The 15,617-nt window shown below is 45.8% G+C and overlaps 9 protein-coding genes across 9 annotated transcripts; 6 read left to right on the top strand and 3 right to left on the bottom strand. All coding sequences in view use genetic code 12, as the record gives it.

The window, feature by feature from the left end:
- Positions 1-10: 10 nt before the first annotated feature.
- On the bottom strand, positions 11-5,596 carry LODBEIA_P48850 (uncharacterized protein; the record flags this gene model as incomplete). The annotated part of the gene is made up of 1 exon (XM_066975155.1): positions 11-5,596. The coding sequence occupies one exon, from the start codon at positions 5,594-5,596 to the stop codon at positions 11-13; it is 5,586 nt and encodes a 1,861-aa protein (XP_066831823.1).
- A 609-nt stretch (positions 5,597-6,205) lies between these two features.
- On the top strand, positions 6,206-7,453 carry LODBEIA_P48840 (uncharacterized protein; the record flags this gene model as incomplete). Its single annotated transcript, XM_066975154.1, has 1 exon — positions 6,206-7,453. One exon carries the CDS (start codon positions 6,206-6,208, stop codon positions 7,451-7,453), a length of 1,248 nt encoding a protein of 415 aa, XP_066831822.1.
- Positions 7,454-7,709: 256 nt separating this feature from the next.
- Positions 7,710-8,091, top strand: LODBEIA_P48830 (uncharacterized protein; the record flags this gene model as incomplete). The annotated part of the gene is made up of 2 exons (XM_066975153.1): positions 7,710-7,715; positions 7,897-8,091. 2 exons carry the CDS (start codon positions 7,710-7,712, stop codon positions 8,089-8,091), a joined length of 201 nt encoding a protein of 66 aa, XP_066831821.1.
- Positions 8,092-8,455: 364 nt separating this feature from the next.
- LODBEIA_P48820 (uncharacterized protein) lies at positions 8,456-9,211 on the top strand (the record flags this gene model as incomplete). Its single annotated transcript, XM_066975152.1, has 1 exon — positions 8,456-9,211. The coding sequence occupies one exon, from the start codon at positions 8,456-8,458 to the stop codon at positions 9,209-9,211; it is 756 nt and encodes a 251-aa protein (XP_066831820.1).
- Positions 9,212-9,444: 233 nt separating this feature from the next.
- LODBEIA_P48810 (uncharacterized protein) lies at positions 9,445-10,740 on the top strand (the record flags this gene model as incomplete). Its single annotated transcript, XM_066975151.1, has 1 exon — positions 9,445-10,740. The coding sequence occupies one exon, from the start codon at positions 9,445-9,447 to the stop codon at positions 10,738-10,740; it is 1,296 nt and encodes a 431-aa protein (XP_066831819.1).
- Positions 10,741-10,910: 170 nt separating this feature from the next.
- On the bottom strand, positions 10,911-11,636 carry LODBEIA_P48800 (uncharacterized protein; the record flags this gene model as incomplete). Its single annotated transcript, XM_066975150.1, has 1 exon — positions 10,911-11,636. The coding sequence occupies one exon, from the start codon at positions 11,634-11,636 to the stop codon at positions 10,911-10,913; it is 726 nt and encodes a 241-aa protein (XP_066831818.1).
- A 58-nt stretch (positions 11,637-11,694) lies between these two features.
- Positions 11,695-12,471, top strand: LODBEIA_P48790 (uncharacterized protein; the record flags this gene model as incomplete). The annotated part of the gene is made up of 1 exon (XM_066975148.1): positions 11,695-12,471. One exon carries the CDS (start codon positions 11,695-11,697, stop codon positions 12,469-12,471), a length of 777 nt encoding a protein of 258 aa, XP_066831817.1.
- Positions 12,472-12,599: 128 nt separating this feature from the next.
- LODBEIA_P48780 (uncharacterized protein) lies at positions 12,600-13,934 on the bottom strand (the record flags this gene model as incomplete). The annotated part of the gene is made up of 1 exon (XM_066975147.1): positions 12,600-13,934. The coding sequence occupies one exon, from the start codon at positions 13,932-13,934 to the stop codon at positions 12,600-12,602; it is 1,335 nt and encodes a 444-aa protein (XP_066831816.1).
- A 195-nt stretch (positions 13,935-14,129) lies between these two features.
- On the top strand, positions 14,130-15,425 carry LODBEIA_P48770 (uncharacterized protein; the record flags this gene model as incomplete). Its single annotated transcript, XM_066975146.1, has 1 exon — positions 14,130-15,425. The coding sequence occupies one exon, from the start codon at positions 14,130-14,132 to the stop codon at positions 15,423-15,425; it is 1,296 nt and encodes a 431-aa protein (XP_066831815.1).
- Between the last annotated feature and the right edge of the window lie 192 nt (positions 15,426-15,617).

The raw sequence follows: 15,617 nt of genomic DNA, 5'->3' as shown, positions 1-15,617 counted from the left end.
ATCTATTTACTCACATTATCATAAACTCCTCGTCTTCTTCATTCCAACCCATATCATCTTCTTCAATGTCCTCGACCGCCAAGCCAAACATTCCTGTTCTGTCCAAGTTTATACCTAGGCCGTTCATTGTAACGCCCGAAGTGTCCGCGAATAGTGCTCTCGTCACAAACGCGTACAAGCCCTGATTGATCCATAGCTTGTTGAGCTCGACGAATCTAAAGTCGCTTAGTGACGCCTTGCCCTTGTAACCCAAAGTCTTGACTTCTCCATGCTTGGTCAAGTACGGAGCCGGTATTTCCAACGTGATTGGAGTGTCGCTGATCAAGATGCAGACCCGCAAGACGTTTTTCTTTGGATTGAAAAACACTCCAATATCATAAGAACATTCGTGCATGTGGTTCTCGTGTTGGTTCCTCGCTAGCCAAGTGCCACAGAGCAAACACCGGATTTTGTCATGGACACCCATTTCAGGTAAGCGAAGCAAACAGTTTTGATAATCCTGGGGCAATGTCGTTAGATGAACTATTCCCGGGTAATCGAGTGTGAAGAAGGCACTTTGTGACCTCTTTATTTTAAGGGTAGTCTCAAAAGTGTTTTTTTCCAACGAATCATCATCTTCTTCAGAGGTTAATTTTGCAACAATATGACTCAACGATGGAACTCGTACTACCCGGCACATTGCATCCAAGCACAGTAATAACAGCAAACGATCTTGATCGGCAATCTCCTGTTCCATGCTTTCAAATCTCGAGTCACTAACAAAGTCGTCTCCGTTTTGGTGACCGAGGAGTATGTCCTGGAATATAATCACCTGTCTTAGGTAAATGCAGAATATTTGGCAGGCTAGTTGGCACAACGTGGCTGCCGCAGATGCACTCACCTGTTGACCGTATTTTTTCCAAACAATCTGGAAAAGATCCAAAATTGCTTCATCATTGCCATCGGTGGGCGATTGCATCATGTCTTTTCCTTGTGGTAAGCCACTGGGATAACGGCTGACCAAAATCGCAAAGAGTTCACACAATCCTACTCGAGCCAACGTGGCCAAGGACTCGTGCGTTTTGAAAAACAAGGAAAGTGTGCATGCAAACACACCATTGGAATATTCATGGACCTCTTTGGTGGCCTCATCATATCTTGAACGAGCCGAGTTCCGCAAAAGACACTCTTCCTTATCTAGCACGGGGATCAAAATGATGGCCTGGAACAAGGATCTCAACAAAATCTTTGTGTGCTTCGGTATCTGAGTCACAAATTTCGAATATGCATCTACCCCTTGCAATCTTGTGGTGATTTCTGCCATTTGAATCGTGTTAGCCAATTCGGGAGCCCAATTGCGGAGCTTCTGCTTTGAGAACCGGTCATAAGGCATCAGGTTCGCGTATATGTTCAAGTGAAGACCGTGCACCTTGGGGATGTAAAGCTCACGTAAAAGTCCCCGCTTGGGGGAAAAGCTTTTGAATTTGACAATGTCTGAATAGCTCATTGAAGTGGGATCCATGAATAAATAATCGTTCAAAAGATTGGGTTTTTCCCTCAACGCCCCAGTTAGTGGTAACGTGGGAATGAACGAGCTGTATAGATTTCTGCACAACGGACAGGGGTAGTTATTCAGCCTTCCAACGCCGCCTATATAACAAGAGTAATGAATGCCGTGCCCGCAAGTCGAAAGGACGCCCTTTTCAAAGTCTTTGCAAGAAGCAGAAGCAACGGGATAGCCATCTCCGTAATCGCTGCGGTCCTGGCCCTGAATGAAATCGGCACTCCAATTATGCAAAGCGGAATCTACCAATGAATCGTCCAATTTCCAAAAGATTGGTGCTAGCGTTTCCAGTATCAAAATACCAAATGCTTTTTTACCCGCTTCCTGTTCACCACACAAAACGCAGATCCGAGAATGGTCCGCTTCATTTTCTGCAATTTCTCTGTTTTCTGCATTTCCTGCATTTCCTGCATTTCCTGTATTTCTTGTGTTTCCTGTGTTTCCTGTGTTTCCTGTGTTTCCTGTGTTTTCTGTGTTTTCTGTGTTTTCTGTGTTTTCTTTTCCTACTTGACTGTGGCCGTCGTCGACTTTAACCGGTTCAAAATTCTTCAGCAAAAACTTTTCCTGCTTTCTCGCAAACTTTTTCAAAATCCTATTCTTCCTCTCCTCGGCTTTCCTTTTCGCTGTTTCTTGCTTGCTTCCTGCTTTATTCATTCTGCGCTCTTTAAACAGTTGTATAGTCTCCTCTCCAAAGCAGCTGACTAGGTTTTCCGAGATTCGATCGTCTTTGGCCAAAAATAAGTCTATTAAAAACTCAGTCTTTGAACAAACCAGTTTCGACAAGCCTAGTTGCACGATAGTGACCAAAAGGTCGCAGACAGGAATGTCGACAAAATTCTGATTGAGATAGTCCTTTCCGTGTATCACTTCGTCATCAAGTAGAATTGCATGAATCAAGTGCAAAAGCTGGGGAAGGTACGTTTCGTTTGAGGTGTCAACAGCTACTCGCAAAAGCTTGTAAATGATTTTGATAAACGCGGTGGTTTTGGTAAATGCCCCGAGCGAGTTGTCAATTTTTGCCAACCCGCACTTTAAAATAACGGGTTTCAAAATAACGACATTTTCTTTGATTTCTTCTTCTTTGGTTTTTTCATCTTCTTCTTTGTTGTCTTCTTCTCTCTTGCTTCTAGAATTCTTTGCAATTGCTTTTGTCATAACCTCTGATAATGTATGGAATTTCACAGGGTCCAGATACAAGCTCAAGGGATCGAGCTCATCATAAATCTTTTCCTTGAGCCTGTAAATACCGCTGTCTACAAGTGCAGATGGGGGCTGATAGTCGGCAACTTTGTACAACAAGTCGTCAAATTCCGGTAGTCGAGACACTCGCAACTCGACTTTGGCCTTCAAACTTGAGTATGATTTGGATTGCTCGCACAAGGTGTACGCCAAAACTCTTTTCGCATGAAAAGAAGCATACTCGGCGTGATCATTTGCCTCAATAAATTTGGTTCTATCGACAAATAAATTGTAGGTTACCCAGATGAACATTTCAGCAATGGAGAAAAACCGGTCTTCGTAAACAGTCTCGCTGTACTTTTTTTCATTGGCAAACCATTCGGATAATTCCCACCGCTTGAGCATATTCTTGACCATTTCGTTTGGGTCTCCGGCCAAGAGGGCTAGTTGTTGGAGGTGAAAATCGGTTGAAAACGTGAGTTCGGACATTGCAGAACCAAAGTACATCGAGGCCTGGCGCGAGGCAGACAAACCGTTTCTGATCCAAAAGCCAATTTTGATTTGAGAGGCCAAGACTATACTCCAAAGCGAGTCACGAGACAAGGCAACAACCTCGTTTTGATAATGCTTCAAAAGCAAGTCTTGAGTATTTCTCATTCCTCGGCTCTGGATTAAAAAGGAAAGAAAGGAGGACAAGGGATAGACTAGGCCGTGTGGATGCTTACTCACATCCAACAGCTGGTAATGTTCTCCACCAGCGCCATCCTGTCGGAGTCTGTTGCTTGTCAACACTTCGATTATGGTTTTAATAAAAATGTCCGATCTGGGGTTGGCATGTTGGGACATTGCTAGATTTTTCATGCAAATGAGCAAGGGCACCGAGATCGTAGCGTGGTACCGAAAGAGGTACAGTTCTTGTTCCACGTGCTCGCCGTATTTTCTCTTGAGTGGAATATATCCTTGAAACAATTGCAAGAACCGAATAATACAAATCATATTGTCGTGTTCCATCAAGTTAGCCAAGGATGCGGGGCTAAAAGTGCTCGATGTGAAATGATCAAAGTCCCGGATCCCTCTTTCAATGGCTTTTTGGATAGTCCGTTGCTGATGGGTTGCGTCTCCTTGATGGCAAAACACCTTGTAACCTTGGTTAGAGTCCCAAAAGGCGGAACTTTCTTCAATAATCGCTATAATGGGGGCCAAGATGTACCCGATTCCTACCGAGTTTAGTAGATTTTGCACAGTCATGGGACAAGTATAGAGCTGAGCCACTATTTCATCAATGATATTTAGTTGATCTTCGCGGTCCGAATATGCAAGTATGGTTAAAAGCGTAGGATAAATTTCCGTAAATTGTCTGGCAAATATCTGCTTAAAGTCTTTGTTCCTGACTAAAAGAGGAAGTAGAAGGGGCACCAATTTTTTCCTAACTGGCTTTGGTAATCTTATTTGAAAAACGAGTAGTATTTGGAACCTTGATAGTTGACCTGACGGATTTTTGGCTGTACTTAGACTTGAAAAGGGCATTGAAAGATCAGATTCCTCATAGGGGAAATTTGATCTATTGTTGTTGTTGTTGTTGTTGTTGTTGTCGGGGGAAAAGGAGGAGGAGAACGAGGACGAGGACGAGGAGGAAAAGGAGGAAATGGTGAAAGGCACAAATGTGTTATCAATAGGAATACCGTTTCGGAAACAACTAGCCTTGTTGCCAGCAGTCGTGAGCAAGAACTCGGCAGGAACAGCCTTGGCAAAATTGTAATCGTTATCCACCAATAGTTGCGATAAAGTGGTTTGGCACAAGTTTTTAAAAGCCTTATCGTCTGACGTGACTATATTTTCTAACCAGAAAAAGATTGCCTTTACAATCATGTCCCTCATGTAATCTCGAGCTGAAGTTATAGTTGCAACCAAACCTCCTGTTTCAACAACATTTTTCGGTTTGATGAGCGACTCGTATGATTTCGATTCAAGCAAGATGCAGAAACCTTCCTTATCGATTTTAGAAGCCAATTCCATCCCCTTGCCCTCGCTACAGTTGATGCATCGCTTGATTGCATAAACTGCTTGATTCACGTCATGAAACTCGTCGTTCCATAGCACAAGGTACCATTTATCAACCGAGTTTTCATCAAAGGCACCGCCATAGTGGCCTCTTGGTAGCGACGAGTAATTTGACCATCTCTTTGCCGTCAATGAAATTTGCTCATTCATTAGCCTATGAACAAGGGGTAAAGTGCCTATCGAGAAATTCAACACGTCCAAAACGTATTTAAGACAGATTTCAATGGTTGTGTGAATGCTTTGCACATCAAAGTTGCTGGCTTTTGAGGATGATGAAAACTCTGAGAGGGAACTGGGTTCGGTGGCAACACCAGTTGAGCATTTACAGTGCAAAGTATTGACAAATGCCTCGGGGTCTCCACAATCACATACACCTCCATTCATGCCCTGGGAAGAATACAGCAGCACACTGTGGTTGACGTGGTCCTGCTCGTTAAAGCAATATGAACATAAAACACACGTGTCGTCGTATCCGCAGTCTTCGCACCGGTAAACGGTATCATTAGACTTGAATAATCTCGCACAGGGCTTATCGGGATCATGAGTGTAAGAAGCCGCGTTTTGATTCTTGGCGGTTTGGTAAAAGGGACTTACTTGACGCAACGTTTCCAAGTCAAAGTCGACTTTTGAGCTTTCAAGCAAGGCAAGGTCCGAGGCCGATAGATCGGGGAAGAGCCGGCGGAGCAGTTGGCCGTGATTAGTGCAGCTGTAGTATAGGATTTTGAATATAAAATGCTTGATTGAACCGGAGTCCCTGTAGTTTAATTTCGAGGGCAATTCCACGAGGGTTCTTTTCAAATCTTCCCCCTCCATGGTTGAGCTGTAGATGTAGCTGTAGATGCAGACGCAAATGTAGTTAGTAACGTCGAGTCAGACCTCCAACTCTTTGTAGTTCTTACTTCTCCCTTCGTTCCTTCTTCTTCTTCTTCTTACGTCCTTCTTACGTCCTTCGTACTTCTTTCCTCACTTCTTTCCTCTTCCTCGTTGCTTCTTCTTCTTCGTTCGTTCGTTCGTTCGTCCGTCCGTTCGTTCCTCCTTCTGCGTAAGAAAACGTGCACAATCAATCACGAAGATACAGAAGAAGCTGCAAAACCTTGATCCAATGGCGTTTGTTGGTTGCTGTTGCTGCTGTTAAATTGTGTTGCCAAACCGTCCAGGGAGGAAGAATGAGACCCCCTTTGGCTGCCTTTTGGCGATCCCATGGGCGTGAGCCGCACACATCGCCGGATTAGGAAACCGCTAGTATTTTTTTTTTCTTAAAATTGACTCAAATTTTTCAGATTACACCTCATACCCTCTGGATATCTTCGTATTTGGATATATATACATACAGCAGCGGCCCCACGGTTGTGTTAGAAGGAGAAACGGTTGGCTGGTCTCGGAATAAGAAGAAGTAGGAAAAAAAAGAAGGAAAAAAGCAGCATGACTCAGGAATTATCCCCGCTGGAGAAGTACGAGTTGATCACGAAAGGACTACAGGAAGTTCTTAATGGCCAGATCATAAAGGATGTGTTGGAGAAGGAGGATAGGCCAGTCAAGATTTATTGGGGTACCGCACCCACAGGTAAACCGCACTGTGGCTACTTTGTGCCCATGGTCAAGTTGGCGCACTTCTTGAAGGCTGGCTGCGAAGTTACCGTTTTGCTTGCCGATTTACATGCGTTTTTAGACAACATGAAGGCGCCCTTGGAGGTTGTCCAGTTTCGGGCCAAGTACTATGAGTTGGTTGTCAAGGCTATCTTGAAGTCGATCAATGTGCCAATTGAGAGGTTGAGGTTTGTCGTTGGCTCGTCTTACCAGCAAGGCGGCGACTATGTGATGGATCTCTTCAAAATGTCCAATGTTGTTTCGCAGAATGACGCCAAGAGAGCGGGCGCCGATGTTGTCAAGCAAGTGGCCAACCCGCTCTTGTCAGGGTTGATTTACCCCTTGATGCAAGCGATAGACGAAGAGCACTTGCAAGTGGATGCCCAGTTTGGCGGTGTTGATCAGAGAAAAATCTTTGTGTTGGCCGAGGAAAACTTGCCCAGTCTTGGTTACAAGAAACGAGGCCATTTGATGAATGCCATGGTGCCTGGTTTAGGCCAAGGCGGCAAGATGAGCGCCTCCGATCCAAACTCCAAGATTGATATATTGGAGGAGCCCAAGGATGTTAAAAAGAAGATCAACAGTGCATACTGTGCGCCTGGCGATGTTAGTGATAACGGGTTGATTGCATTTTTGGAATACGTGGTTCAACCAATTGACGAGTTGAAAAGTGGCAAGGAGGACGCTTTCCAGTTGACCATTGACAGGCCAGAGAAGTATGGCGGGCTAATGGAATACACATCCTTGAACCAGTTGAAGCAAGACTATAAAGAAGGCAAGTTGGCACCGCCAGATTTGAAGAGTGGAGTTGCCGACAAGATCAATGAGTTGTTGGCGCCCATAAGAGAAGAGTTTGCCCAAAATGAGCTTTTCCAGCAAGCGCAAGCCAACGGTTACCCAGCTGAAGCTCCAAAACAGGAGAAGAAGGCTAAAAAGCCAAAAAATAAAGGCAGCAAATACCCCGGAGGAGCCAAAGACGCCAAGGACGGCAAGGATGCGAAATTGGAAGCCGATGCTGCAGCCACTGCCGCCTCGGTTGAAGACGTGGTTAAAGCCGTTGACAATGTCGAACTAGAAGAATAGATTACCCGGATTAGCTACTAAGATATTAGAATACTCTCCAACCTACCTTGCCTAGCTGTTCTCTTTGAATAGGAAAGTTGCAAAATTGTGCTAGTAAAAGTGGCGGGTGGGTATAGCTCGGGCGCATGTGGTAGCGCAGCAGCGAACCAATCAAGCGGAATCTGATTATTTCTTACGCTCCAGAATTTCCACCAGAGAGGGTTGAATCCAACTACAAGACAACCCCCCATTTATCTTTAAACAACAGGAGAAAACCATGGCTGTATGTACACTCTTCCGACCCTCTTTTGAAGGTTGAAAACTGTCGTTACCGTCATCTTTTGCAAAAAAACAAAAAAAAAAGAACAGAAAAGGACGACGAGTTGATGTAATTCAAGAGCCTTGTTTCCCGTCATTGAAAAAAAAAGAGGTGGCTGTATACTAACTTATATGGCCGATTATAGTCTATACTTGGACGTATACTTGAGAGAAACTCAATCTTTGTTGCTTCAATCTTTGCTGGAGCGTTTGCATTTCAAGGTTTTTTCGACGTGGCAGTCAACACCTGGTGGAACAAGCACAACCACGCCAAGTTGTGGTCAACTGTTAAAACCAAGTTTGTTGAAGGTGGAGAGGATGGCGACGACGACGATGAATAATTTGCCAAACCAAAAAAAGAGAAAATTGTTGAATAGTTGGTCTAGTTGGTCGAGTGGGGACAGTTTATACAGATGGATTGTTTAATGAGAACAAAAAAGAAAAAAAATAAACCCACGAAGGAAGACCGTACTCATCAAGGGGAGCAATAAGAGCTCGCTACTCCTCTAGGTGTCTTGTTGCTTTGGCGAGTGGTGGTTTGGGGCCGTGATAGTTGTAGTTGGGATGAAAAAAAAATGGCCCCCATCCGCCGCCATCGCCATCATCACCATCTTGCTCTCTCTCTCTCTCTTTTTAGCCCTCTTTTTAGCCCTCTTTTGACTGTGAACCACACCAACTTCTTCCCTATAACATCACCAGCGAAAGATGGCGGTTATAAACCAGCCCAACAGTCAGATCAGGTTGACCAACGTGTCCCTAGTGCGGATGAAAAAGGGCAAAAAGAGATTTGAAATTGCCTGCTATCAAAACAAAGTGCAGGACTGGAGACTGAAGGTGGAGAAAGACTTGGAGGAGGTGTTGCAGATCCCCCAGGTGTTTATCAACGTCTCCAAGGGCCAGGTCGCCAACAACGACGACTTGCTCAAGGCGTTCAACACCACCGACCAGGACCAGATTGTGTTGGAGATCTTGAACAAGGGCGAGATCCAGCTCAATGAAAAAGAACGCAGCGCCAACCAGCAACAGAAGCAGAACGAGTTCCTCAACATCATCTCGACAAAATGCATAAACCCACGCTCGAAAAAACGATATCCGCCTTCGATGATTGAAAAGTGCTTGAACGAAGTCAAGTTCCATCTCAACCCGACAAAGCCTGCAAAGACGCAAGCTCTCGAAGCAATCAAATTGCTAGTGGAAAGACAAATCGTGCCAATCGCCAGAGCCCAGTTGAAAATCCGCATCATAGTGTCCAAAAGGGTATACCTGAAGCTCTACGAAGACGAGATCAAGCCCACAATCGACCATTTGGAGGAATTGGACCTGCTGAACGGGAAATACGAAATTGTAGCCATCATTGATCCCATCAACTATCGCGTGTTGGGCACTCTATTGGAGCAGAAAGACTACAAGAATGAAAGCTCGCTTGAAGTGTTGGACATGTCTGCTATTAAGGAAACATAGACACCTCTGATTAGATCTAATATACATATAAACTGCCGGTGATGTCCTGTCATTCCCATCTCCATCTCCATCTCCATCTCCATGGCCCGTGGTGTTCGTGTTGGTAGCGTCCCCCCCTTGTAGTGGTGATGAAAAAAATTTCCAAATCTCCAAATTTCCATATTCCCATTGAAAATTGGGGATTTCTTTGACCAAGCCAGAGCACCGTTGTTATTCGTATCGTCAAGAGAGTCATGTCTGCTGCCACTATTGTATTGCCATCGGGGGAGACCGATGGGTTCAGAGCTGTTGGCAAGTACTCGAAGCCAAACCGCCGACCAATTGAACCGGTTGGCCGCTATTTCTTAGCTCATGCTTCGAGAACGCTTAGAGGCCACACGTGGTCGGAGTTTGAGAAGTTGGAGGCGGGGAAGAATGTCAAGGAGATTGAGCTGAACGACGATGACGACTTGGGCGACGAGGAGCAGAGCGAAGAATTGTTGGACCACGATCCAAGAGAATGGAAAACGGCCAACTTGTACGCGGTGTTGGGGTTGTCCCACTTGAGACACAGGGCCACCGAGGACCAGATTAGAAGAGCTCACAGAAAGCAGGTGTTGAAGCACCACCCGGACAAGAAGTCGGCCAGTGGAGGACTAGAAAACGACTCGTTTTTCAAGATTATTCAAAAGGCGTTTGAAGTGATGTTGGACCCCGTAAAGAGAAAACAATATGACTCGGTTGACACCAACAACGACCCAAAGCCTCCTTCGCCTAAGCTGAAGTACGATTTCTTTGAAGTCTGGGGCCCCGTTTTTGAAAGCGAGGCTAGGTTCTCCACCAAGCAACCCGTGCCTTTGTTGGGATCACCTCAAGCAACTAAAGAGGAAGTTGAAGCATTTTACACTTTTTGGGGTAAATTTGACTCGTGGAAGACGTTTGAGTTTAAAGACGAAGATGTCCCCGATGACACTGCCAATAGAGACCATAAGCGTTACATTGAGCGCAAAAACATTGCCTCGAGAAAGAAGTTTAAACAAGAGGACAACAAACGAGTCAACGAGTTGGTTGAAAGAGCCCACAACGAAGACCCTCGAGTTAAACAGTTTAAGGAAGATGCTAAAAAGGCCAAAGCTGCCAAGAAGTGGGACAGAGAAGCTGGATCAAGAAAAGCCGCCGAGGAAGCAGCTGCTAAAAAGGCCGCCGAGGAAGAAGCTGCTAAAAAGGCCGCTGAGCAAGCTGCAAGTGCCAAAGCCGATTCCAAAAAGGCCAAAGAGGCAGCTAAAGCCGCCAAAAAGAAAAACAAGAGGAACATCAGAGCTGCCGTTAAGGACAACGGGTATTTTGGAGACGAAGGCAAAGCCAGTGATATCGATGCCGATGTTGACTTGCTCATTGAGAAGTTTGATGACATTCTTTTGGCAGACGTTGCTAACAAGTTGAAAGATGCCGATGCCGCGCTGGTCAAATCGACCATTGAAACCGTCGCAAAGGAGTTGGTTGGTTCTGGTTCATTGGATAAATCGCATTTGAAGTACTTTCAAATCTAAGAGACTACACATGAAACTAGAACAAGAACAAGACCAACTACAAAGGACACTTTGATTTTTTGATTTTTTTCTTCTTTTTTGGAAATGCAAGCAACTTCATTAAAATAAAAAAATCATTAATATAGATAGATAGGAGAAATACAAGGCACGGGGGTGGGGTGGTAAACAGCTCATTTTTCTGCAACATCATCGGCATCAGCATTATCATCGTTATCGACATCGATATCATCATCAGGGATATCTATCTTGTGTTTCAAAGGAAGCGCTTTCAAATGATAATGCTCTTTTCGTTTTTCTTCAAACCTCTTGTGTCTTTCCTCGGCAGAGAGCTGTTCTTCCTGCGGCTCCGCCTCTTGCGGTTCATCGCCATCATAGTCTTTAATGACTTGACCGCCATAAAGCGAAGAACTACTACCTTGGGGCAATTTATCGTATTCACCTTCACCCAATTCAAACTCGGGAATCCCATCATCTTCCTCGCCTCCGCCTCTTTCCTCATCTTCATCGTCATCATCTTTGTAGTATTCGCCTTCGGGATTGAAACCGCCTTCGTAAGGGGTCTTTGGCTCGTCAATCTTCATGGTTGCGCTCTTTTCCTGCTCGTTTTTGTAAATGTTGATTTCATCCCACCTCAAATGCTCGTGCGATGTAGAAGCTGGCTCAGCTTCATCTATGCCCTGTTCTCTCTTCATCTGAGCTATCTTGGCTCTGATGGCATCGCCCTTCGACGACAAGTCTGCCTGCAATTGGGCGTTTAGTCTAGTGTTTTTGACAACTTCTTGTCTATCTAATTCGTTGCACACATGGTGGCTTGAGCTACTTCCGTGGGGGCTAGTGCTGTTTTCGTCGCTCACGGATTTGTTCCGCAATATTCCTCTTGGCTGGCGTTCGCTCATGATGCGGTAACGAACAAGGCCGTGCTGGGTAAGAATCCTGCTGGCGTTGGTGCTCAAGATGGTGTGGTTGTGGTCTTTGCAGAGTGACGCTCTCGTGCGAGCAAAAGAAGCCAGTGTCACATTCTCGCAATTTGTCAGGATGTCCAACACCAACAACCGCTACAAGTCAACACACCAAGAGCCACCGAGCAGAACAGCACTGTCTTGGGTCATTGAGTGGGAAAGAGAGTCTAGCAGCGACAGCAAAGGGTCAAGGGTTGAGATTTCCATTCCAACAATGGGACAAGCATTCAGTTTTACAAACATATTTGGCAAACTATGGTCCACGAATAAGGAGATTAGAATACTCATATTAGGTCTAGATGGTGCCGGGAAAACCACCATCTTGTACCGATTGCAGATGGGCGAAGTGGTAACAACCAAGCCCACCATCGGCTTCAACGTCGAGACTTTGAAGTATAAAAACATCACGTTGAATATCTGGGATCTCGGCGGACAAACGTCGATCAGACCCTACTGGAGATGCTACTATTCAAACACCTCGGCAGTTATATTTGTGGTTGATTCAACAGATAAGGATCGTATCGACACCGCGTGCAAGGAGTTGCATACCATGTTGAAAGAAGAAGAGTTGCAAGATAGTGCGTTGTTGGTGTTTGCCAATAAACAAGACCAGCCCGGTGCCATGACTGCAGCCGAGGTCTCGCAAGCGTTGAGTCTAACTGATTTGAAAGATAGAAGCTGGAGCATAGTTGCTTCTAGTGCTATAAAGGGAGAGGGTCTAACCGAAGGTCTAGATTGGTTGATGGACGTCATCAAAGATGAACAATTGTAACATTTTTTCAAATCACTCACTTACTTACTCACCCACTCGTACCACCACCAGTTATAGAAGTTTATTTAATGGAAAATGAAATCAGTGTTATATTAGCTACTTTGCTTCAGATTTACTTTGCTTTGGATTTACTCTTTTGTCAGGTCTCTTTCCTTGACTCGTTCCAATATCGTTTTAATCATGGCATTGCCAATGGTATTGGCTTCTTGAAACATTGGCTGAAAGAAAGCCTGCGTCTTGTCAAACTCTTCGCGGTATAGTTGGAAATTGCCAAATTTGATAATTTTGGCCCACGATTCAGCAGCAATTGTAAAATGTAAATCATCTTGGCGGAAGGTAGGGTCGTTGGCAGCTACTTCTATACTCTCTTCTAGCAAACCAGGAGTACAAAACACATATTCAGTAACTCCTAAAAAGATTCTGAAAAGCGGAGTCGAGCAGATAATGTGATCATAGGGAACAATCCCCAAATTGAACCAACTATCGGCAATGGCCAAGATTGAAAGATGCGAGTTGGGCTGCTTGCCCTCTGGCGGCGTCTTGCTCAACGAAAACTCCTTCAAGATGTCATCATTCAACAAGAGATCGTCATTGTTGATATGATGGAAAAGGAACCGCTTGACCTTTTGCAATCGTTGGTTCAATTCCTCGCGTTTGCCCTGTATCATCAATGTGAATAGTTCCGTGGTGGATTTCGAGTATTGAAGCACTTGGTCATGAGCCGAAGGGTTTGTGATTGCCAAGCCGGCATAGACGTGCCATTTATTTGAAAATATTCGAAGTGAAATGTTGATTTTGGCGTTTTCGATACCACCAATCCATTTGGGTGTCCTCCAAGGGTACTGGTTCGAAGTGCGCCAGGCAACCCCCATGGACAAGAACGCCGCGTGGGTCACAGCTTGTGTGTCTGCAGTGATTCGATCGTGTTCTTTCGCGGTCAACTCGACAACTTTGGAATTCAAACATGATACAAGTAACCGCACAAACCGGAGCGAGTTTTGGTTGCTTCTGTGGGGTATGATAACCAATGGCTGTCCCGTAGTGTTGACTTTCGGCCCATGCAACGAATGTAGCGAGACAATCTTGGTATCTAAAGGCAAATGCGTTTCAAACGCTTCAATCTCGGGGGCCTTACACGAGGTTTGACCGCCAACAACCGAGCCATATTTCGTCGAGGGACCGTAAAGAGCAACAATCTTGCCGATGTTTTCAGCCTCGACACTGTAGATGATATAGTCCGCTTCCCGAGAAACCAAATGGCCATTGCGCCTTGTTTCAAACTTCTCATCCTGGTACTTGGCCGCCATGGTGTCGTATAGCTCTTCACGGTCGCATGCGATAACTCTCCATCCGGCCTCGCCAAACCTCCTGGCGTAAAGAAGACCCATGTCTCCCAACCCGATTATCCCGATGATCTTGGACTTTTTGAGCTCTTGTTCATCTTCTGCACTGTCGATACCCATACCTTTTTGGTCCAAAAAGAAGAAAGTGTGTGTGTTGGGGGGGGGGGAGGTTTGAAGCAGTGTGGAGCAGAATGCATCTCTCGTGGAAAATTTGAACTCATGCGGTTGTGAATTTTATTGAGAAACTCGAGCAGTCCACCAACCAGAGACCAACCCGTTTGGCTGGGAAAGGATTTCATACGCCCACAAGACTCAATGACCAAAGCTTTCAGCTCGCCTGGGAAGGCATTGCTTGCGGGCGGGTACTTGGTGCTAGATCCCGAGTATGACGCCTACGTGATTGCATTATCGGCTAGAATGCATGCTATTATCAAGCTGGATGGGTTAAAAAAACCAGGTTCACCGTCTTCGATCAAAGTTGCGTCGCCTCAGTTCCGCCAGGGCGAATGGGAATGGGAATGCAAGGTCAATGCGTCCAACCGTTATGACATAACCGAAGTCAAGTCTCGAAGAAACCCGTTTTTGGAAGCAGCGATACGCACAGTGCTAGCTTACTTTCAACCTCGGGATTTCCATTTGGAAATCACCATTTATTCTGACCCGGGTTACCATTCCCAGGAAAACACCCGCGTGAAGTCATCCGCGAATGGAGAAAAGAGCTTTTTGTTCCACCAAATGGCCATCAACGACGTCCCGAAAACGGGCCTCGGCTCGTCGGCGGGGCTAGTCACGGTGGTGTCGGCAGCGTTGATGTCCCACTTTGCTCCTGGGAGTGAATCTCTGCTGGATCTACTTCACAACATAGCGCAAGTGGCCCACTGTTTGGCCCAGAAGAAAATCGGGTCCGGGTTCGACGTTGCCGCCGCCGTATACGGATCCATCATCTACCGCCGTTTCCAGCCGTTAGTGATGAACGAGATTTTAGAAGCTCTTGAAAACGCATCGAGTCCGGAGACAGTGAAGCTGTTGATAGACAAAAGCTGGGACTTTAAGCACGAACGCTGCGCGTTGCCCCGCACGGTGCGCTTGTTGATGGGCGATATCCAGGGCGGGTCAGAAACTCCAAAGATGGTTTCCAAGATTATGCAATGGAGGAAAGATGACCCCGCGCGTGCCAGGGAGATTTACAAACAACTCGATATGGCCAACGCCCACTTTACACGGACCATCGAAGGTATTGGCCAAGCACTTGGCCAAGATGCAGAGTCTAGTTTGACTGCGTCGAATGTGGACAAGCTTGCATCCGCTATTCGCGAGATCCGCAGTGGGCTCCAAGCCCTAACTGCAGCTGCAGATGTCCCAGTTGAGCCCCAAGTGCAAACAAAGTTGTTGGACAACGTCGGCAGGATCAAAGGGTGTTTGGGCGGGGTTGTTCCCGGTGCTGGCGGATACGACGCCATAGCGGTCTTGGCATTGACCGAAGCTGTGAAGGACATCAAGTCCACCACCGCGGCATCACCTGAACTATACAACAACGTCCATTGGGTCGATCTACATGAAGAAGCCGAAGGTGTGAGGTGCGAGAACCCCGATGATTATGTCGGATTGTGAAACAATGATAGATCTGCTTAATAAAAAAAAAAAAGTTCAACTGAGATGCGCCGAAGAAACCGCTTTGGTTCTGGAGCCTTGGAAGGGGATAAGAGCTAGCTGGCAAGCGCTGAGCTTGGAGTTGGCCTTTGAGTTGGGCTTTGGCCGTGGGTCCAGGAGATTGTAGTGGAGTAGGTAGCGTTTTTGATGTTG

The sequence above is a fragment of the Lodderomyces beijingensis genome, assembly GCF_963989305.1.
Source record: "Lodderomyces beijingensis strain CBS 14171 genome assembly, chromosome: 6".
NCBI lineage: Eukaryota > Fungi > Ascomycota > Pichiomycetes > Serinales > Debaryomycetaceae > Lodderomyces > Lodderomyces beijingensis.
Note: the sequence above shows the minus strand (reverse complement) of the source record. Positions and strands in the feature narration are given on the sequence as shown.